Source organism: Neolamprologus multifasciatus, chromosome 18 (genome assembly GCF_963576455.1).
Source record: "Neolamprologus multifasciatus chromosome 18, fNeoMul1.2, whole genome shotgun sequence".
Lineage (NCBI taxonomy): Eukaryota > Metazoa > Chordata > Actinopteri > Cichliformes > Cichlidae > Neolamprologus > Neolamprologus multifasciatus.
In genome coordinates, this window is record NC_140456.1 from 1,484,190 (window position 1) to 1,507,669 (window position 23,480).

Here is a 23,480-nt window from a genome sequence, read left to right on the forward strand (position 1 = left end):
CGCCGCTCCGGGACTGTCTCACACTTGTGGAGGGACACTTGAAGCCACAGCAAGTTTTTTTCTCTGCCTTCGGACATGGAGACGGACTCGCTTCCAGGCGACGTGGATTCTCTGCGCGGCGGGCTGAGCCTCCTGGATCCGCTGGTGGACCGGATCCTGGGGGACGCTGTGTCACAGCAGCAGGGCTGGCTCCGGGTCTACGGTAAGAAAAACACACTGGGGGGGCAGGTCCGAGACCCGGCGGCCGGGCGGGTCTCGGGACCGGGGTCAGCAGGTAGAGAGGGCACCGGCCACCTTTCGGATAGCCAGGTATCCGCCTAGAGCCCAGGCCGAGGTCATGGAGGCCACCGGGGGACCGGGAGCTGCAGCTCCGTGAGGTTTCTGGGGCCAGACTCTTAAACTGCTCTGGTTCCCTTACACTCTTAATAATCCCTTAAAACTTTCTTGTTCTCTGAAAGTTGAGGGTTTAAAGCTCAGACCTCCTGAAACTGACTTACAGGAAGCAGAAAAGCTCTCACTGAGTTTAGTTTGTCAAAATAAAGCAACAACACTGTTCTTAATCTGCACTCCAAAACAGCTAACCTCAGTAATCTGAATCGGGTCATTTGGTAGTCGGGAACCTCTCAGATTAGATTAGGGTCACACAGTCCTGCATGTCTTCAGGAAGCGGCTCAAAACCACAAAAACGTCCCAAAACATTCAAAGTAACCATATAAGTGCCACAAAACAAGAGTGTTCACCACAAAAAACAAAAACAAGTCCCAAGTGACCAAAAAGAGACTCAAGATGAAGCAATAAAGATGTTAGATAACTTCAGAAACGCTTAATAATCTCATAATAATCTCATAATAATCAAAACATGACAAAAACTAAAGTGTCCAGATCTTTAGAATGAGACGTGAAGTGATGAGAAAGTGTAAACAGTGGCGTTCGTCCTGAAAGCTGACAGTTTATCCGGCGTGTTGAGTTTTATTCAGTCGCTGATGTTACTGTTATAAAGCGAACAAACCTCAGACACCCACAATAAAGCCACATGAATACAGCCACGAGTTTTCAGCTTCCAGTGTGTCGCGAACGAGAAGCTGACAGAAAGGTCAGAGGTCACTGAAACTGTAAGGAGACGTCTTATTCGCAGTCACACGGGGCCGTGTGGGGCTCTGAGTCACAGCGGCGTCCTGTGAGGCAGAAAACGGTAACATGACTCAGTTTTTCTGCTCGGACTTCACACGAGAGGCCGGTGCTGCAGCTGCTGGCTCATGTTTCCCTGCAGGACTGCTGCTGCTTCACTTCCTAAAATAAAAGCTTCAGAGCTCTGTGAGACCAAACAGTTTTCCAGGACAGGCGGTCACATGGCGGCGGCGGCGGCGTTGGCGAGGACTGAGGATGCACTGAGTAATCACTGATGGCTGCAGTGAATTACAGAAACTCTTCTGTGTTTATTTAAACTCACCTGAGGGACACAGCCTGCAGGTGATTTAGCCTCAGGTTGATGCCTTCAAAGGATCCTGAAAACATGGGAGAAATGGGCGTCTGAGTAGCTGCTCTGAGCTTTGACCCGACCCTGATAAGGATGAGAGAAGAGAATGGATCATGTTGCTTAATGTGACATCAGAGGGTGAATTTGAGTGTTTTTCTCCTTTCAAATCTCCTTTTAGATTCAGAATGGAAAGTCAAGAGTCACACCTATACAAAACACTCAAAATAACCAAAATAAATTCAAAGAAGTTCAGAATGAGACATAAAGTAACTGGAAAGAGTCTCCAAATGACCACGAACACGTGGGAAGTCATTTCTCAAACACTCAAAATGAACAAAAAAAGAGACACAAACAACCACAAAGAGGCTCAAACTGGCCACCAAACAATGAAACACAACTCTAAATCACACAACATGACGGTAAAAATGGAACAAAATGATCACAAAGGGATGTAAGCAAAGAAAGCCACAAAAAACAAAGTCAAGAACTACTAGAAAGATGCACAAATTAATAATAATAAGGTGCAAAACTTAAAAAAACAGTTCAAAGTGTTGAAACCACCACAGAGTGAAACACTGAAGAATAGTCTGACTACCTTTAATCACCTTAATGATCCCAGTTATAAAGTTTAAACTTCTTAATTCATTCAGTCTCAAATTGAACTCAGAGTTTCTTGATGTTAATGTAAGAATAAAGTCGTGTTTGTCACTTTAGTCCTAAAGGCTCCGGCGCTCCATGAACTCATCCCAAACTGGGAATAAAGTGGACGAGTGAGGCTGAGGTGATGGTGACGTCCTGTGAACCGACAGGGTGGAGCGTTGGAGGCTGTTACGATCCATCACTGATCACAGACGTGTGATTATAGCTCACAGGCCTGAATGCAGCGCTGCTATCTGCAGCTGCGAGGCTGCATCAGGATGTTTGCTCTTCCTCCTCCACCTCCTCCACCCTCCCGCTGTTGGCAGGCTGTGATGTCAGCAGCCAGTTTGTGCCGGTGATCTCACCGGGCAGGACTCCGGCTCTGGCATCGGGTCCTCGCTGCCCTCCACGGCTCGCATTCCTCAAATAGATTCAACAATGGCTGCCGCCGTGCTGCCTTCAGGTCCACCTCACTGCAGAAAAATGCAGCGGCGGGTCGTTTGTTTTTTTCTGTTCACATGTTACATCAGAGGGTGGGGTCTCCTCCACCCTGCCGGTGTGTTTACAGAGCAGGCTGTGTTGAGTTTGTGCTGCTGAGACGTTGCAGCAGCTTCCCGCTCAGACGGGAGGAGGTTAGCGCTCAAAGAATACCAAAACCTGCACTTCCTCTTAACGTCCACTGGAGGCTCCAGCTGTGAGTCTGTCCCACAGGTGCCTGTGTTAAAATGTGCAACTTTACAGCAGAAATAAACGTCTTTTTAAAGCCTGTTTAAAGCTAGCATTACTAGGGGGTGTGGCCTCTTTGACCGACAGGTGGATGGCGACTCAGGCGGCTGTAGCTGCTAGCTCTCTCCGAGCTGTCACCCCTGGTGCTGTTGGAGGCTTTTGGAGCATTTTAATGACATCATGTGACCTATAAGGTTGTGTGTCTGTGTGTGTTACGTTGTGTTTCAATAACTTTATTCGTGGTGGACGTTCTGCCCTGATGGACGTACGGCGCTATGAAGCGACCAAAGAGCGATCGATGCGAGACGTTGATCAAACTGCAGGTGAAGCTCTTCCTGCTGCCGCTGTGTGAATCCAGCGTCTCTCTGAAAGCATCCACAGAGTGCATTATCCAGAGAAAGGCTGCTGTACGTAAGCCTATTAAAGCTGACCGCAGACAGACGCTTAAACACATCGCAGAGCCTCCTCCTCCTCCGGCCCACCGGCTGAGAGTGTCAGGAGTTAACACGTCACGGATTAATCGTCAGGCCGCTCCGAGGATTCATCCGGAGAAGAAACGATGAAGAAATTCAAATTGGCTGCAGCTGAAACGTGAAAACCTGTTGGAGGTGTCTGGACAGCAGACTCGCGCTCCGAAGGTTTCCCTCCTCCTGCTGTCATGTTGAAACCCCACTGAGGTTCTCAGCCTCCATATTGGACGGGGATTCTGGGAGTTTGCCGTCGGTGAGCCCATTCACACCTGAGCTTCCTGCGGGACTGACGGGACGTCACGTTCCTCTGAGGCTTCATGTGACGAACGAGCAGAAACGGATGTTTTCTTTGGCCGAGTCTGTTCTGTAAAAAGCGTAAAGCTGTCGTGAGTGGGTGCTTTCCCAACCTTTGGGATAAATATAGTAGATCTTATCTTGGAAAACAGGATGTTTAGGTTCAGAAAAAAGGTTTACTGATGGGACAGATGTGCAGGAAAGACGAGCTGATACATCAGCTGTGGTTGTTTTACTGAAATGCAATCAAAGTTTGAGAAAAACAAGGCGATGGGTTGTTTTTGTTTTCAGCTTTGATCAGATTCCTTCAGATGTGAAGTGGAATAAAACACGGATACAGAGCCACACCAGCTGATTATTTAACAATATGATGGTTTCTGTCAGCTTTTCAAACTCGTATTGAAATACTTCAATTTTCTGATTCCTTCTGAGCTGGAGCTGTTTGCACGAATCAAAGAAACTTTTATAAGCAGGAAGAAGCTGGAGAGAAAGGGGCGAAGGAGTCTGTGAGCAGTCTCAGGGTCGTGGACGGACTTGGTTGGTTGCACCACGTGAGAAATCTGGCTGTAAAGTAGGGCTGCCACAAACGATTATTTTGATAGTCGACTAGTCACCGATTATTTTTGGGATTAGTCGACTAATCAGATCATCATCCATTGGACGTAAAACGTACAGCTTATTGCACCAGCAGCATCTGCTCTTATATAACTATCATTAGCTTACAGCTTTAAGTGTTTAAGGTCTGTGCTAACTAAAAATAAAGACAAGATGATAGTTTATTAAATTTTAATGACATTTGCAGATTGTTTCGGTGGAGTTTAATAAACTCCTTGCTATCTAAAATATAACAGGACACCGGAGTAAATTCTCGAGCATCTCACACTTCTGATAATCAGCTGTCTGCTTGATGTTTATTCAGCTGTGTTAAAACTATAACTTTAATCTCAGCCAAACCGATTTACTCAGGAACAAATAAAATACTGAAAAAAGCCAAACAATAACATTTTAAGTTATCTAAGTGACTTTTATATCATGTTTAACCTGAGTAGTGAAAGACGGCGGTGGGTTTGAAAACGATCTGCGGGAGTCCGGTGTTCTCACGGCTCTAGTTAGCCTAGCCCCCGGCTAGCTATCGAGCTAGTGGCTAACAAACATCTCCGAAAACGTCGGAGCGCTTTTGAAAATATGTGGTGTCTTGATAAACTGAGCAGATATTTGAGGTTTACACAGCTACATTCTCGCCTGAAAATATGTTAAACGTTTATTTTGTGACCCAGAAAGAATAATAAGAGTAATATTAAAACTAACTAGCTGCCGCCATTGTTGGAAACTCAGCTGGGCTGCGCTATGAATTCTGGGACACAGCTTCTTCTTCTTCGGGGTTTAACGGCAGCTGGCATCCTTGTACGTGCAGTGCTGCCATCTTCTGTTTCAGTCCGTTATTACACTCTTAAATCCTACTACTTATTCCTGCGTCTTTTGGGATCTTACAAAGCTTCAAACGACGCGTCGACCATTAAATCAGTCGTCGATGATTTTGATAGTTGACTAATCGTGGCAGCCCTACAGGAAATAAGTGGTTAGCTCAGAGAACAGCTCGATCTTCTGTATGAGTGTGTGTCGTCTGTGACGGCTGATAAAATCCTGGATCTTTCGTGTGTGTGCGTAAACAGACGGGACAAGATTTAGAGCCGGATCCCAAACGCTGGATCCAACCGCGAGGCTCGCCTCAGCGCTTGGCGTGGGCGTGTCCGTGCCTGACGGTTTGATGATGAGTTGGTGAGGACTGAACGATGGTGATCCACTGGCGTGTGTTTGAAGTGCTTCATGTTTGACGTGGAGGCTCCGGGGCAGGAATGGAAGACGTGGTCGTTTGCTCTTCAAACTGAGACGCGTGTAAACATATTTTCTAAGAGTCGGATTGATCTTCGCGGATCTTCAGGGAATCTCCGCCCGGAGCCTGTGTGTCTGAGTGGCGGTGTGGTTCATCAGTGTCGGGGAATGGGTTCAGGTCTGAGCGGTGGTCTGCAGGACAATGGAGGCTGATGGGAGCAGGAAATGGAAAGTTCCTCACAGGCCTGGCTGTTTTCAGGATGGGGGCGGCGAGGCAGGATTTCCTCTCTGAAACAAAACAGGAGCGGTCCTGCTTCTCTGGACCAAAAAAAGCTGCTGTCTATTTCAGGGCAGGGTGGGAAAAGCACCGGAGGATCCTCGGGGACGACACGCACTCGGCGTAATCACACAGCGTTGGATGTGTGTTTTTATTTGTCTGATGTGAAGGGAAACCAGTGCTGTTAGGGTTTGTTTTAGATTCAGGAGAAAGAAACTGAATAAAAAGATTTGTCTGTTATTTATAGATGTCAAATGAAATCGTTCATCCTATACCTTTACAAAGAAACCCTCTCTTAGCTCTTACACTCTACCAGACTCCATTCACAAAATCTATGATTTTACATCTCATAACACACAAGCTGTTTGTCTGCCTCCTTGAATGATTATGGTTCGTAGTCTTGGACCTGAATGTTTTCACTGTTTGTTCGGGATCTAAACTGACCAATAAAAATGCAAAAGTCACACAAAGTAAACCAGCAAGGCTGTTTTTTTTACCTCGAGGTAAAAGATGCTGTTGTCAGTGGACTGTGTGCTGCAGTGAGTTAAAGGGTTTTAGTTTTGGTCTCTTTAGCTAATTTATCGACCTCATTATAACTGTGGGGTGAGGTTTTTATAACACACCTGGTTAAATTGTGTTCGGGCTTAAAGTTTACCAAAAAAGGGGTGTGGCCTCTTTGACAGGTAAACTTTCCAGATGCTTCGTATTTTTCTTCCCTTTTCAGAGGTTAACGAGGGGAAACCAGCTTTCCTGTTTATGTGTCACATGATAGCAGGCTCCTGCATTCAGCAGGAAGTAATCAGATTACTTCAGAGGACGTCCGCCGCTCTGAAAGCTGTGAGCAGAGAGCAGAAGTGGATCACTGTGTCAGAGCGGCTGCAGATTAAAGCCTGAGTTGTGGATGAAAATTGGATTAGTCAATCGTCTGAGCACCAAACGCTGCTGCTGTCCGAGGAGGACGCTCACACCGCCAAACAACCAATCAGACACCTTATTTGTAGTTTAAATCAACACCTGAGTGTTTGGGCGATTAAGCCGGCTCAAAGTTAACTTGACCTCGAGAACATCGGCCGACTCGCTTCAGGCTCTCGTTACGTGATTATTATTATCAGCCTGTTTGTCGCAGGCTTCGCGAGGCTCTAACGCAGATATTTTCAGCTCTGTTTAGGCTTCAAACTCGGATTAGAAGTTGACTTTATTGCCTCGGGGTCGGTGTGTTAGCTGCTGTGGCTTTCAGTCACCTGCCGATAATTTGGAAATAAGTAGTTTATCCATCAGATTATTTTAATATGCTCCTGGAAGAATCCTTTGATTGATTTCTCCAAATAAACTTTGTAAAGTGTTGGATGGGCCCATCTGGCTTTTAGCTAATCTGAAGTGTGTGTGAATGATGGGGAGGTGGCGCTGCGTTGGTCTAAGGTGCCGCTGCTGCCACAGGCTAAAATCTGGAGCTGCTTCGGCTCCTTTCAGATGATGTTTTTGGAGTCTCCTCACATCCAGCCGCTGATCTTGAACTTCCTGTTTTCTGGAAGCGTGCTCCGTCCTCAGCCCGTCGAGGGCCAGCCCGCCGGCCTCCAGCTGAGACTCCAGCCTGGATTCCTGAGCTCCGAGTGGCTTTGGTGCTATCAGCTGCTGATTTACAGCTCTCTTTATGGCTGCGGGTTATTTTTAGCTGGAAGCCGCTGCCAGCTCTTCTCCTGGCTTCCTGCAGGACGGAGATGAAAAGTGAACAAAGTGGTGCCTGATGAATGGCAGCAGCAACTTTAAGCTGTTGCCCCGGGTCAGTCCTGCAGCCTGTTCTGCTCGCTTTGCAGCAGTTTTATGTGTAAACATGTGGAAGATTTCTGCATCACTTTTTGAATGAATGCAGACACATTAATGAAGAATGAGAGAAGGTGAGCAGTCGAACTAAGGCTGAGCTGAGTCTGCAGTCAGTGAGGTTTCTGTCGCTGAATCTGAGAATCGATCACGGATCAATTTGTGCTTCTGATCCACTCTGATTGTGTGCAGAAGTTTTCATAACACTGATTCATTTTAATGCAATAAGACTGAATTAAACCACAACACTCACCAGAGACATTTTAATCCACGTCTTCCGTGTCACTGCTGGCTTCCACCTGACTTCCTGTTTGTCTCCTCTCTTCCTGTTTTGTTTCCTTTCTCTGGAGGAGCATAAATGTTTGTAAGACTTCCTGTTTGGCCTTTAAACTCAGGAAATTGGGGAGAAGCATCAGTCCGGTTCAGTCAGAGTGAGCTGTTAGAATCAGGGCTGGTGTCTGGATGCAGGTAAAAACGAGACCTGCCCGAGCCCTGATGTTTTCTTTGCTGCTTGATGGAAAAACAAATGGTTTTGGGCGACTTTTCAGACGAAACAAAGGACTTAAAGCATGCGTGGTGTCTGAACTGTTGGTCCACACCTGGAAATTGTAATTTAGATTTGTAATGTTTGAGGTATTTATGATGTTTGACGTTAGCGATCCGGTTTCTGTCGATCTTATTGGAAGTTTATCCATCCATAGAAATCTGTCCACAGCCTCTTAAGAGGAGCTTTCATTATTTGTAAGATTTATTGTAAGATTGTAAGATTAAGTATGAAGGAATGAAACGCAGGAAACGACCTCGGGTGGACACGATAGCCTTCGTTCGCCTGATCAGTCAGGTGAGCTGTAGCAGCGCCCGTGCTCTCATTTTTACATTTCTAAAGGAAGTGTTTAGCTGCTTAGACTTGGCGTGAACATGTGTTTAAACTGGCGTGGAAGAGGAACCGCTCATCCTGATGTTGACCTCTGGCCTCAGACTCGGTCAGTCTCCGCTGGCTCGAGGAGGACTCGCCTCCCTCTGAGTCCTCTTAACCTCCCCGAGTCTTAACGCTGACCTACATGCAGCGTCGCTTCATTATCCAATCAGGGCTGATATGTGGGTCAGCCAGGGCGGCGTGCCTTTAAAGTGCCAAGAAGAAGAAGGTTGATCTGCGAGTTGGAGAGAGTTTGATCCTTTTTCCTGACTCCATCATGTTTAAATCCTCCAGGAGCTCAGCTGTTTTCTGTAACGCCGTCTCAGTCAGGGACTCTGATCGTGGTCGTTCATCCGTCTGTTTGTACCCAGTTACACAAAATGAATATCCTCAGAGGTTGGAGATGTTGGGGTCGTGTCAGAGACCACTTTTTGATTCTTAAATGTGTCAGAAGTTTCTGTTTATTTTGTATTATTTTGAAAATGTTGGCATTATTAAAATATGTTAGTAATAATCATTAAAAACTATTTAGAGACTTTTTGGGTTTAAATTAAGTTAAAACTTCTCCCAAAGCTCCGTTTTCTTGGTACTGCGTGCTCGCCAAAACCTCTGCACAGGAAGTGTACTTCCTGTTACAAAGCCGCACTGACCACCTCATAAAAACAGGTCAATTTGTGTCCACGATCGGGGACAAACGACTTTTATGAGACCAAGCCGACCGGCGGGTTGGTGAGGTTGTTGTTGCGGGTCCCACAGACTCCTCCTCCTCCGCGTTGGGCTGCAGTAGATCTACGCGTCACAGACAGGGATGGTACCTGTTCCTGTGACCTGATTGGTCACTCTGACCAGAACCTGCCATAGGTGGTTCATGAGCCATTCATGGGCCACTGGGGGGAGGAGCTTGTTGAAGAGCTGGTTGATATTTGTTGTTTTTTTCCTGTCACAAAGTGTGTGATGATATATACTCGGGGTTGTTTACAGCCTGAGCTCGCCCTCAGGTTGTATCCTGATGTTTGGCCTGCTGCAGGTGAACCTCCAGCTCCACGTGGACGACTGAACTCACACGTAACCTGCAGCCTGAACAACAACGACAACAAACCTCATTTCCATATTATTATGAAACTCGTGGAGGGAGCTGCGGGGATTTTTCTATCTCGCTTCTGCTGCTTCAAAGCTCCTCTCTCAGCGGGGCTTGAATAAAGTGTCCTCAGAGCTTCTCCCTGCTCTCTGTGGGACGCTGCTCCTGTTTCCTCTCTGGTCACAGAGGCCTCGGGGGGGCGGGGGGACATTCTTCAGTCCTCATGAATATTTAGGGGCTCACAACATGTATGGAGGCCTGAGAGCTCAGAAGTTTAACCCATTAAACAGAGAACGACTGAATTAAACTCAACTATACCGGGTAAATGTTTTTGTATCATCCAGACTGTGTTCTGGCCTGTGTTACTTTCATAGATAGTAAACGTACAGATCTTGCCTCCTACGTGTAGAATAAATGGAAATAGGTATTATAAATATTCGAGGACATCACTGACTGAATGTGGCGCTCTGTGGGTTACTTTCAGCTACCGAAACCCTTTTTCTTTCCATCCACCTACTATTTCCAGCTGCCCACCCTACACCACAGACTACAACCCATCCTGGTCCCTCGCAAAGTGCATAAATCGCCAGTGTGGGAAGTATGAAAGGGGGATTTCCCGCCTATTTTGGAGCAAAATTCAGGCTGTTTGCAAACTGCAGCGAGTCTGCAGATCTAAATCCATCCATATGATTCATTACGAGAGCTCCGCGTCATCGTCATCGTCATCGTCGTTGCTGCTGAATAAGAACCAAACCAGGAAACTGATCAGAAAAAGGAGAAGCTGATGCTCGACGCTGTAGTCTTCACAGGGGAAACCACAGTCTGCTGCTTTGCCTTTGCTCAGCCCTGATTGGCTGGCCTCGGTCTTTCTCTGGCTCTTGACTTCCTCCCAGGAAGACGAACGTCAGCCCACAGAAAGCGAGCGAACGGCAGCTCCAGCTCGGCGTGCACATGAGGACGACCTGACGAATCCTCATCCGTCCGACCCGCCGGGGTCGTGTGTCCGTGTCACAGCACAGCTGTCGGCGAACCAGCGGTGACGGCCATTTTGGGGGCCTCCATCTGCTCGTTGCTGCCTGGAGGAAGCTTGCGTGCGCTAGACTATGAGTGGAAGTGGCGCCCACCCTTTGATCGGGGAGGGTCTAATCCAGGGGACCTTGTACCACTGGCGCTTTTACAGGAGGCCCTGGCGGAGAACCAACACGCCACCGGCTTCTGAGCAGCTATTGGACAAATACAAATGGGAGACATCTGCTCGCCAGGCGCCGAGGTCGGCCGGTACGTCCACTCCCGAGGGCAAAGCACAAACCATGGAGCCTTCTCACCGGCGACTGCTCAGCCTGCCGAGGTTCGGCACCCTCCCAAACCCGAAAAAACGCAGCGGGGAGCCCGGCGCCCTGCAGAGGATCTTTCTCCGGTCGATGTCCGAGCCCGGCGCCGACAACGAAAACAATAGGGAGCCGCTCAGGAAGGTAGAATCGGTCGCCGAGAGGAGCACGCCATCCGTCAGCAGCTTCTTCAGCTCGCTGTCTCGAAGGATCAGCAAAGTCCTGAGGGAAGAAGGCGGAGGCAGCGAAGATGACGGAGGCGAGGACGGTAGGGGTGTCTACGTCATGCTTTTTAACAACTTCATTTTCACTTAACATATAAAAACACGATGAGATGAAGAGCAGACCGTTGTGTTGCCTCCGGCTCAGGTTTGACGCCAACACAAATAGATTCCCCGTAAAGGGAATCCCCCAGAACTCTCCACAAGTCTTTCCGGGTGATTTTCTCTCAAACAGCAGAACTTTCAGAATAAACAGGAACCTCGTTCGGGGGAAACCGAGCTGGTAAAACCGATTTTAAATCCTTACCTGAAAGTTAAAGAGCAGTCTGCTGGTGTGTTCGCTTCAATGTGCTCAAAGTTGGTTTGTTTTTTGGGATCAAAGTCTTGAAGTCTAAAGTTTGCATTCTTAGGCGGATGGAGACGCAGGCGGGTGTAGCTGCTAGCTGTCAACTAGGCTTCACCACAGCTAGTTGGAGGCCCTGAGCTGGACCACGCTTGTGCTTTTGGAGCTTTTTAAATGACATCATCTGACCTGTAATATGGCTGCTGTGAGGTTGCTGCACTTAGAGCGTCACTAAGGTCTGCAGGGTTCTACCATTTTATTTAATTAGCATTAATTAGCATTAATTAGCATTAATTAGCACTAATTAGCAGGTATCTGTGTGATGCACCACATGCAACACATTCGGCATAATTTCTAATTTGTTTGTTTGTCTGTTTTCTTTTTCTTGAACGTTGTGATGTCGCTCTGGCCGTGAAAATCTCAGCGGTCAAATTAAATTAAGAGCAGTCAGATTCAGCTGGATCACGCAGGTCTATAAAAAGCATCATTAGTGTGAATAAGGAGAGCGAAACATTAAAGTTCAACCAGTCTGTCTTATCAATGCGGTGTAATTACCTCCTCATTTATCTCCACTACATTACTGCCTCAGAAACTGACCTGAACTATTATTACGACGATGATACAAAAATCCCCACATGGTGAAGTTAAAGTGATGTTTCTCTCCTGTGGCCCCTTTTATTCTACTCTGAGGGAGGAAAACCTCGGCTGTCCTTTGTGCTCTCAGAGAGAGGTTTCCTCCTCCTCCTCCTCCTCCTCATCCTCCTGCTCCTGATTGAAGGCTGGAAATCTGTCTGCAGCTGCTTCACCAAACATTTACATTCATGCAGAGTGTGTAAAGCTCAGACAGGCTGAAGTCTGAAGGTTAAGTCATGCTAATTGCAGTTTCCACTACAACCTCACGTGAGGAAACATTAGAGCCTGCAGATAATAAATGTGTGTTTTCATGCAGAACTCGCTGCTGCATCAAGTCCCATTAGTTCTCCAACACGGCTCCTCTGGATACGAATAATTGTCTGAATTAATTCTCTGATATCAGAGCCACAGACATCTTTGAATAACAAAGTCTGTAGAAATTCAGAAAACACAATAAAATACCCATGAATGTACGCAGAAGAAGCTTTTGAACATCAGGGAAAAATCAGACCCGCTTCTGAAATCAGTTTTATGCGATCAGAAACGAGTCGTTGCAAAAATCCATCTCAGTCCAAATTTAAGATTTAAACCAGCCAAGTGTGAAGCAGTCCTGGAGTCCAGCTTGTTTGGGCCTGAATTATAAATAATTTCAGGGCGAATGAAACCAGGAAGTGATGAAAGTCGTGCTAACCTGTGCACAGGTGCACCGAGCAGAGCCGGGTCTGCTTTATCGTTGGTTTCCTTACTGCTGTGCAGGTTTGGATCTCTGGCAGCGTGCCGGCTCTCCTCACCTCGCCGCCTCTTGTTTACCGTCAGAGCTCAGGCTGTCCTTTTCAATCAGACGCTGCACGTTTCACAGACTGCAAATGCAGAGTAAATATTTCATGCTCGGGCGCATTAGGGACTGAAACGCTGCTCAAAACACGTGATGTAAAAAATACACAGCAGCTGATCTGAGTCCACCGTGAGCTTAAAGACGTGCACATACATGTTCCTGTGAGCTGGGACCTTCTCATAGCATCGATGTGGGAACTCTGATATTTTCTGACTCCAGAGGTTCCTTATCACAGATTTTATTCCACCTCCTGTCTCTGACCTCTGACCTCTCTCTCACTGAAAGCTTGTATTATGAGGGAAATGGGCTCTGTTGTGGTGACCGTGTCAGATTAACGTGAGCCTCTGGGCATCGTGTCTCTGCTTCGCCACAGTCTGACCTGTTTGATAGACGCATATATTTCTGTCGTCATCCATCATCCTGAAACGGAGATGATGCGTGTTATCCGTGAGCTCCCAGCATCCCCGGCACGCCACGTTCATCGGAGCGTTCAGCCTCGCCGGAAATTTGAACACAGCATCGAGGAGGAGGAGGAGGAGGAGGAGGAGAGCTGATCAGGGATGTAGAAAAAGATTTAATTTAATCTGTCTGAGCTGGTGGTTTATGGGAAACTGGTGTGAGAAACAGAAGCTGCTGATGTGCTGGGAGCACTGGTGGGAGCTCAGCCTGCAGAGGCCTCATTTGCTTTACTTCTAAACCTGCTTCAAATTATTAACTCAAGTTCCCATAATGCTTTGGGGAATGTAGAACTGTAGCATGAACTGGGTATCAGAAGTTCCTGCTTGTGGTTTTACCCACAGATGTACAGAAAACGGTCAGATTTTTACCTCAGTGCTGACGAAAACTTCTCTCTGAACTCTTTCTAATCAGGTCCTGACCTGGTTACAGACATGAGGCTCAAAGCAACCTTAGAGTGCTCCTAAAACAAGTCCAGTACTATGCCCAGAAACTGGTCCGCAATAAGTTTCAATTCAATTCAATTTTATTTATATAGCGCCAAATCACAACAAAAGTCTCCTCAAGGCGCTTCATAGATATAGAGAAAAACCCAACAATCATATGACCCCCTATGAGCAGCACTTTGGTGACAGTGGGAAGGAAAAACTCCCTTTTAACAGGAAGAAACCTCCAGCAGAACCAGGCTCAGGGAGGGGCGGGGCCATCTGCTGTGATTGGTTGGGGTGAGAGAAGGAAGACAGGATAAAAGAAAGGAAAAAAAAATTAAAACCAGTTCTAAACTAAACTGAAATCAAGCGTGAAACTAGTTTTAAAGCAGACCCACAGCCTGAGTTTGGGCTTAGGTTTCTTTACTCCTCACCTGCTCCATCCCAGTCTCAAATCTGCCGTAAAACGTTTCTAAAAAAGTCCAAAGTCCAAAACATTTAAGCCCGTAAGTGGTTTAAAACCAGTCTTAACTCAATCCCAAAATCAAGTTTGAATCCAGTTTCAAAGCAGTGCTAAAATAGACCTAAAACAAGCCCAAGCTGACGTCCAAATTCAGTTCCAGAGCAGGTTTTAAACCAGTCTGGATTCAAACTGGGAACCAGTGTAAAATCAGTCATGAACAAAATCTGAAAGTTTTAAAACTTGGCCTAAAATCAGTTTTAAAATCCGGTCTAAGCCGGTCCCACATGCAGTTGTGATGAGCGGTAAGTTTACTCTTCAGGGTCGCTGTGCCCCAGAGCCCGTCGCAGGGCGAGAGGCGGGGCACACCTGCACAGGTCAGCCTGCTCGTGTCAACTATAAACTGCAGCTCCGACGATGCTGGCTGTAGAAAAGTGCTGGATTGCGTCTTAGTTCCTGCTTGTGGTTCACCCACAGATGTGCAGCCAGCTCGGTTCATTTCTTAAAAACATGTGAACACTCGGGCAGGTTCAGCACGCAGAGCGTCTGGTTTTCTTCCTCTATGATTTCTACACCGTCGTGTGGTCGCTCAGAGCGGCGATGCCCCACCAGCCGTGCCAGCAGGGTTAGTCAACACGACATGACTGTGTGCACACAAGAAACTAACCCAGGTCTTTATTCTGCAAACGTTTCTCCTCTACTTTATGATCTGTCAGGTTGTTCTGCCTGAGACTTTGACGTAGTGAAACCCAAACAGACCAGAGTCTGTGAGAAAATTCATCATTTTAACAAAAATAAATAAAGATCAGCTTTCCTCTGCTTTCTGTTGCTTAACTTTAATCTGCAGAAAGCCTCAAGTCACCGTGTTTGATTCTGCTGTGACTCAGCAGTAATGAAGAGCACACAGAGCAGCACAGTGAAGTGTTTGTACACAGTTTCAGGACGGCAGTAAACGTCTGCGTGAACACAAGCGGCTGTAAACAGACACAGTGTGAAAGTTTCCAGCATGCCCAGAGCATGCTGGGTAATAAAAACCACAGAGCTCTCACTTCTGTAAACACACACACACACACACACACACACACACACACACACACACAGAGAAAAAGCCTGATTCACCCTCCCAGTTCTCACACTCAGTCTCCATGTGAAAATGAACAGCTACTGCTAAGTGGGGCCTAATTAACCCAACTGTGTGTGTGTGTGTGTGTGTGCGTGTGTGTGGCTGAGGCAGGACATGTGTGGTGGTGTTCTGGCTCACGGCGTCCTACAGAAACCCTGTTAATCAGCCATGTGTGTGTTTGAGGCCAGAGGCCAGGACAGCTCCTGCATACTCAATGAGGTGTGTGTGTGTGTGTGTGTGTGTGTGTGTGTGTGTGTGAGTCTGTGTGTGGCTTCAGAGCCAGCTCAGCTCGTCCTCATTCCCAGAGATTAAATGAAGCAGTCTTATTGGCTCTGCCTCACCTAACTCTCCGTGTTTTTATGCCGAACACTTTGGCTGTTTGTGTTTGGACCTCGTGCACGTGAGCACAGACTCTTTATCAGTCTCTTACCACACGTTATCTGAGGCTGGTGCTAACATAACCAGTACATCAAGGCACTGATACAGAAAAGTGTGATGAGGCAGAGTCCACACTGGTCAGGTTCAGGGAGGAGGTTTGTGATCATGTGACCCTGTGTGGACAGGAAGTTCAGACAGCACTTCCAACCTTAAAGCTAAACTGAAGCTAAACTGATGCGTTATGTAAGCGAAGGTCCTCACACTGACAGAACAACACGTGTGTGTGTGTGTGTGTCTTCCTTTTGTATGTAAATTGGCCCTCCACAATAAAAGCTGGGTAACAAAAGCAGCCCTGAGCTCATTAACCTTTCGGGGCTCCGAATAGCGGCGGTGGGAACGTGGAGGCTCCCACATGAATGCGTCTGAAAACAGGTTGTTTTGTGTTGCAGCCAGAACCCTCCAGACTGGACTGTGACGGCGCCGTCCTGCTCCGGGTCCACAGGCGTTTGGCAGGATAAACCCTTTTTAAGGGGAAAGATTTTTATTTTTTTAACCAGACGGCTGAATATTCAATTCAGTTTTATTTACACGGCGCCAAATCACAACAACAGTCACCTCAAGGCGCTTTATATTGTACAGTAGATACAGAGAAAAACCCAACAATCATATGACCCCCTATGAGCAGCACTTTGGTGACAGTGGGAAGGAAAAACTCCCTTTTAACAGGAAGAAACCTCCAGCAGAACCAGGCTCAGGGAGGGGCGGGGCCATCTGCTGTGATTGGTTGCGGTAAGAGAAGGAAGACAGGATAAAGACATGCTGTGGAAGAGAGACAGAGGTTAATAACAGATATGATTCAGTGCAGAGAGGTCTGTTAACACATAGTGAGTGAGAAAGGTGACTGGAAAGGAAAAACTCAATGCATCATGGGAATCCCCCGGCAGCCTACGTCTATTGCAGCATAACTAAGGGAGGATTCAGGGTCACCTGGTCCAGCCCTAACTATATGCTTTAGCAAAAAGGAAAGTTTGAAGCCTAATCTTAAAAGTAGAGATAGTGTCTGTCTCCTGAATCCAAACTGGAAGCTGGTTCCACAGAAGAGGGGCCTGAAAACTGAAGGCTCTGCCTCCCATTCTACTTTTAAATACTCTAGGAACAACAAGTAGGCCTGCAGAGCGAGAGCGAAGTGCTCTAATAGGGTGATATGGTACTACAAGGTCATTAAGATAAGATGGGGCCTGATTATTTAAGACCTTGTATGTGAGGAGCAGGATTTTGAATTCTGGATTTAACAGGAAGCCAAAACAGGAGAAATATGCTCTCTCTTTCTAGTCCCTGTCAGGACTCTTGCTGCAGCATTTTGGATTAACTGAAGGCTTTTCAGGGAGTTTTTAGGACTTCCTGATAATAATGAATTGCAGTCGTCCAGCCTGGAAGTAATAAATGCATGAACTAGTTTTTCAGCGTCACTCTGAGACAGGATATTTCTAATTTTAGAGATGTTGCGCAAATGGAAGAACGCAGTCTTACATATTTGTTTAATATGTGCGTTGAAGGACATGTCCTGGTCAAAAATGACTCCAAGGTTCCTCACAGTGTTACTGGAGGCCAAGGTAATGCCATCCAGAGTAAGAATCTGGTTAGATACCATATTTCTAAGCTTTTCAGGGCCGAGTACAATAACCTCAGTTTTATCTGAATTAAGAAGCAGAAAGTTAGCAGCCGTCCAATGTGATTTTTAGGATCAGAGACGGGAAAATATTGATGGATGATTCTGTTCTCACGTCTGTGTCTCGTACTGTGAGCCGTCCTCCTCCTTTCAGGATTATCGATCTCTGAGCTGCTGTTCACTCGTTTCCGAGCTGATACCTGTGATGGACTCGTGCTTTTCGTCATCAGAGCGAGTATTTGACACTTTACTGAAACGTTAGCTGTGAGCTGAACTGACTGAGTTTGAGTGTTTACGGAGGTGTCAGAGGGTGCGTTTGATTTATAACACAGGAAATTAAAAAAAGCTTTGTGAAAAGTGATTTTTTATATTTAATAATTTGTTTTCTGCTGGAAACTAAAATTGCGACTGAAATCAAAATCCAGCTAATCTCGCGGCTCTTACGTGGACACCGCACAGTTGAACGAGGTCAGGATACTTTCCTTGTGACATCACAAGAACCGGTGGGTTAAACAAAGCCGTCGTACCGGACGTTTCCACGCGTGCTGCGGCGCCTGTGTGAACACAGCAAACCTCCTTCAGTCCTTTGGGAGCTCCTCTGCTGCTCCCTCAGGTGATGGGAAGCGAGATTGCCGCTCACCTTTGACCCCTTTAGACCGCCCCCTCCGTGCAGGCTGCCGCCATGATTGACAGGAGAGGGAGAGAATCTGCTTTGCAGATGCAAATGCAGCCGAGTACAGCTGAAGTCAGCACGTTTAAATATTAAACCAGCCGCCGTCGCCGCTGCCAGGACGCGTCGAGCACAAGCGATAACAAAGAACCATCGATTAATGATTGATTGGAGACTCAGACTATTGATTCATTATCAGAGCAGCAGGAACAGTGTGAAGGGCCAGCAGGCTGGAGCGTCACACATAATGAGATCATCAGCTGATTTCATTTCCCACAAACCAATAAAATAAAATGAACTCGACATGATTGAGCAGGAAAACTGCAGCTTTCCTGATCAGCAGAGCGGAGCTTCATCGCGTCCCTCGAGCGGAGTGCAGTGGGGAGGTTGGGGGGTTGGTACGTGTGTTAAGGTGGCATCCACACGAATAACTGGACCCAACGTTTCCCAGCAGAAAGCTTCACTTTCAGCCAGCGATGTGGCTGGTTGGTGGGCCTCGGGCGGCCTGTTTGGGCTGTGCTCGCTGCTCTTGCACGGCTGCTCTTGCACGGCTGCTCTTGCAGGTTTAAATGCAGCGAGGAGCTGCAGCACAGTTCAGTTTCTGCTGAAGTAAAATGTCATAAACATGACCTCCAGACCGTCCCCGTACGCGGCGTGAGGAGCTGTTAGCAGACTCGTGGTGACGTTTCTGTGCTGCTGAGCTGAGTGCTGTCTGTGTCGTCTCCAGAGAGCAGCGCTGACATCAGGAGGACCTGCAGCAGAGCGAGCTTCGGCTCATCTGGCACATTTTTGCAGCTTGAACTCACAACAGAGCGCAGCGGCTTCATGTCCTCGTCTCTGGAAATGTTCGTGTACAGATCCTGTAGTAAATTCCCCAAAATGAGCGCACTGATATTTCTAACAGCCCTTTGTTTCATTACGTCCGTCTCACGGCAGCTTTTACAGCCATAAACTATAAAGTGAACCTTTAATTTTACACAACGTCCATGTACACGAAGGAAAGTTGTTAAATCAGGAAGGTTTAGACAGTTATTCTCAGTACTCTGCTCATAGCGCCACCATCAGGCCAGAGTTTAAATTTCTCACCTTGTTTACTAAAAACAACACGTTTATGCTATATTGACATTTATTAGCTCCAGCTCTGTGATTGGTTACGTGTGGAAACACCATCGCCACCTAGTGTCCAGGAGGTGTCATGATATATTTACATAAATCCATCCGAAGGCTGAGTTTTGGAAACGTTCATTTTCAAAGATACTTCAGTTTGTCCACACATCGATCATGAAAACACGTTTCTTTCTCACACTTGCAGCTTTAACGTCTCGACGGTCTTTTCCTCCTCCTGCCTGGACGCAGCGCAGCTTTACAAAAACACTGTTTCTCTGTCCAGTCTGCTAATTGCTGTAATTTCCTCCCTCGGACAAAAGCTCCTCTGCAGCCTGTTTCACACCTCAGAGCTGCCGACGGCTCCTCTGGGTTTAACGGCTGAACAGCTGCCTGCAGAGAAAAGCACGGTTCCAGCTGTGCGCCACAAAAGCTGCTATCTGTAGGTTGGCTACTGTCGGGATACTGCGATGCCGTGTTTGGATGTTGCTCGGCTCAGAGTCGTTATGGTCTGCTGTCAGAAGAGGATGTGTTGGTCATGTTGGGATGTGCACAGCTAGCATGGTTCAACCTCACTGGTCACAGGTTGGTGTCCTCCATGTGCCGATGCCAAGCTCGGATAAATGGGAGCTTCAGGAGTGAAATGTGTGCCGAATCAAACGCACGGCTCCATCTGCTGGAGCGATTCCTCAGGAAGGGGAGGAGCTGGCCGTACCATTTTTATTTTATCGACTTCCAGCGACACGTTTCATCTCTATCATCAGCCAAAAATAAATTCTGCTCTTATTCCTGTGAATTTTCTGCTTTGCTTTCCTCGTCTTATCCGATCACGTGATCAGTTTTCACCAGGATCTCTGCACTCCCGTGAAGAACTCCACCATCACTGTTTCCATAGGACTCAGGAGGGTCAGCCAGGTGCTGGTGATCAAACACATGGACTGATCTCCGCTCAGTGTGCAGCCCTGGAGCGTCCTGGTGGGACACAATCTTCACAGCTTAGCAAAGCTGATCAAACCACACGGCTTCAGGAAACGTGACAGATGAGACCAAAGTGCAGACGTTCGCCCATAACACACGAAACCAGCACGTCAAAGACCTCAGACCAACTGTAAGCACAGTGGTGGAGGGTTTGTCAGTCACTGAGTGGACCATAACAATCAGACCTCAGCCTGACTTTAATGCTGTGAAGCTGCAGAGAGCTGTGCATAAACAAATACCTGCAAACCTCAATGAACTGGAGCAGCGCTGTAACGAAGAGTGGGCCAACATCCTCCACAGTGATGCGAGAGGCTGATAACGCCACACAGAGCACTGCTGCTGAGGGAGGCGCCACACGGGGGGAGCTCAGGTCTGCACAAATCTTCCCATCAAGCCTGAGCAGCTGCTGAAGCAGCAAATATTTTATCATCATACAAATCGAACAAATATGCTCTTGTTTACGTCTCCATCACTGCTTTGTGCTGCTTCCCTGGTGTAAGGACGCCACATGTTCTCCCTCCATAATCACGTTTTCCAGAACTGCGGCAAAGCTGCACAGAGTTGATGACATGTGCATCACATCAACATCTGGGGAAGCACGAGTCTCTCAGAACATCTGTAATCTGAAGAGTTTCGTGTCTTCTTCATGTAATATGTTTGACTCCCTTTATTTAAGTGAGGAAACAGTTGAATTAAGTTTGTGCAACATCTAAAAGTCCAGCCTTTCACCTCTGACCTCCACGTCTGATTCACAACAGGAAGTGTGTGCTGGTGTTGATCTGTGTGCGTTATCTGCAGACACACCCCTCTCTGTTCTCTTCTTGGTTTCACCTCCCGACTTCCTGTTGGACCGTCCCATCTTGATAAAGCAGCAGCGTGACGTCACCGCAGTATGATTGGAGGAAAGCGTCCATGTTTACCGGCTGCTATAGCAACTGGGCCTGCCTGCTGCTACAGGTTGACAGACAAAGCGGCCTGTGTGTGTGTGTGTGTGTGTGTGTGTGTGTGTGTGTGTGTGTGTGTCCCTGCATTAGCCCTCTGGGAGCTGTGGTGTCCCGGCAGGTGTTAGACACGACTTCGGGAACAACACAGCCGGATTTTTATTCCCTGAGTTTGACTTGAAGACATTCATTGATCTGTTTTTCAATGATTTGGGGAGAAACATGTTTTTGTGACGTGCTAACTTCACCTGTCTGACTTTTCATTGGTCCGCATTTTTGGGCGGCGTGCAGGTGTTCAGTTTGCAGGGTCGGGTTTCTGGCAGGTGGAGTTTCAGCCTCCGTCAGTCTGCAGCACGAAAATAACCGTGTGAAGAACAATGAGCGAGTCCAGATACACTCATGTAAACACAAACACACAGAGAGCGTCACGGGCACGCCCAGGGTGTGTGTGTGTGTGTGTGTGTGTGTGTGTGTGTGTGTGTGTGTGTGTGTGTGTGTGTGTGGAGAAACTTGACTCCGGCCAAACCTCCACTGGGAATGTCTGCGAGTCCACCACCTGTCCCCACACACACACACACACACACACACACACACACGTTGGGATGTCCTATCTTGTGGGGACATCTGATAATACTTTCTCTGACCATAACGACTGTGACCTGTTACTAAAACCACATTTTGAGTCTCACACACAAACACAAAGTTTGCTCTTGCCTCGTTGTGACCCTTGCAGGTGCTCTGCTCATCGACACGTCAGCAGTTGATACGAATGATTTGAACACAGTGGGAATGAAGGTCTATGAGCGGCGAGGGGAGACCTGTTCGGTGTTTCAGACCGTGAGTTTTGGAGCGTGTCCACCTGATGTGTTTTTACCTCAGTTTTTGATATTTCTGTGAGCATCAGAAGACTTTTATCTGCAGATAAATGTACAGTTAGGATGAGTCACGTGTCAGTGTGGGACAGGTGTGGCCTCAGGTGTGACTCAGAGTGAAGAAGCTTCGGCTCAGACGTGGCACAGGGCAGTTCAGCCCAACACGTGTCCGCTTTGCGTGTGAGTGGAGCGCACGGACGACGGAGATCAAACCTCTCACTTCGCAGTCGGACGCGCCTCGCCGCCGACATCGAATCGCTTTATAAGAAGAGTTCATCAGACCATCACGCGGCCCGTTTGGCTCATCAGCCGATTAACGCTCTGCAGATTGCGGCGTGTCCGGTAGCAGCAGACAAATCGTTTTCACGCTCTGGCGAGCTCGTCATCCCGCCGGCCGGTTCTGACCTTTTCACCGGGCCTGGATCATCCAGCCGCTCGGCAAATATAGAAGCTTGATCCATCACGCAGGCAGCAGCAGAGGGGGGACTTCCTGTGTCGTGATACCGAATAAGTCGTGACGGAGCGCAGAAGTCCGATGTCTCCGGCTGCTTTCAGTCTTCGTCACACGAGCAGCTTCAGGTTCAGATGAGTTATGGCAGCGGTCAGCGTCTAATCTCAGCAGATATGGCGATATGAAAACGTGATGACTCAGTCCCGCGCACAGCTGAGGACACAAAAAGCTTTTTGTGTTCAAAGCTGTAAAGTCGGATGTTTTAACGTCGGAGCCTCTGAGGAACGACTCGCTTGTACACCTCAGAGGAGCTGCAGCTTTTGGAGTTTCACTTTTCAGCCTTTGAAGTTGCAGATTTGAAAAAACTCTGACTGTAAAACGTCTTCAAATCTAACGAGCCTCATGGTTAAAAGTTAATAATAATAATCAGTTATGAGAGAATTGTGAATATATGTGGAGCATGTCAGCACGGGGAGGAGGGATTCCCCTGCAGGAAGCACAAAAACAAACATCTGAAGCTCCGCTGGTCTCTGATGGACGTCTGTGTGGGGTTTAAACCAGACGAACTTTGTCTCTCCTCATCCTCCTCCTCTCCTGGCCGAGCATCGCCGTGGTGGTTCAGGCAGGTTCGTGGTGTTATGTAAGGCCGGCGTCCCATCTCTGCTTCCTGTCTTTGTTCGGCCCTCTGAGGCGTCCACATGTCTCATCAGTGGCAGCAGACCTGAGATCAGCTCATTATGCGAGCTGGAGTCCCTCGTGGACAGGACGAGACAGAAACATCCAATTATCCTTCTGTTCGCGCTCGCCGCTCTGAGCAGAAGCAGGTGTGCGTCCCCTCGCCGTCTCGGGGGCTTTGGAGGCCCGAGCGTGACGTGGATGATTTAGTATGCAGCCAGAAATAGTCTGTGAAAATAGCTGCTCAGCACGGCATCCTCGGTATTCTCCACCCTCTGCTCGCAGCCCAGAAACAAAGGTGGTGCAGGCTTCCTCCACAGACCTCCACCTCAGAGTGTGTTTGTGAGATTGTGATGGAGCGTTTGTGTTAATAAAGTTACAGACTCA

At 47.6% G+C, this 23,480-nt stretch overlaps 1 protein-coding gene and 1 long non-coding RNA gene across 5 annotated transcripts in view; both read left to right on the forward strand.

Moving 5' to 3' along the window:
• rasal2 (RAS protein activator like 2) overlaps positions 1-23,480 on the forward strand; it is a 60,757-nt gene that overhangs the window by 452 nt on the left and 36,825 nt on the right. For 2 of the 4 annotated variants that reach the window (XM_085140595.1, XM_085140596.1), the window contains exon 1: positions 4,714-11,124. In XM_085140595.1, coding sequence (XP_084996721.1) covers positions 10,632-11,124 — 493 coding nt within the window. In that variant the 5' untranslated portion in view covers positions 4,714-10,631. Of the gene's footprint in view, positions 203-4,713; positions 11,125-23,480 lie in introns of those variants that run through there. The other 2 variants (XM_085140597.1, XM_085140594.1) reach the window with 2 other exon arrangements.
• On the forward strand, positions 11,132-21,613 carry LOC146496931 (uncharacterized). The gene is made up of 2 exons (XR_014870742.1): positions 11,132-15,845; positions 15,876-21,613. It is a non-coding gene; the product is annotated as an uncharacterized LOC146496931 (long non-coding RNA).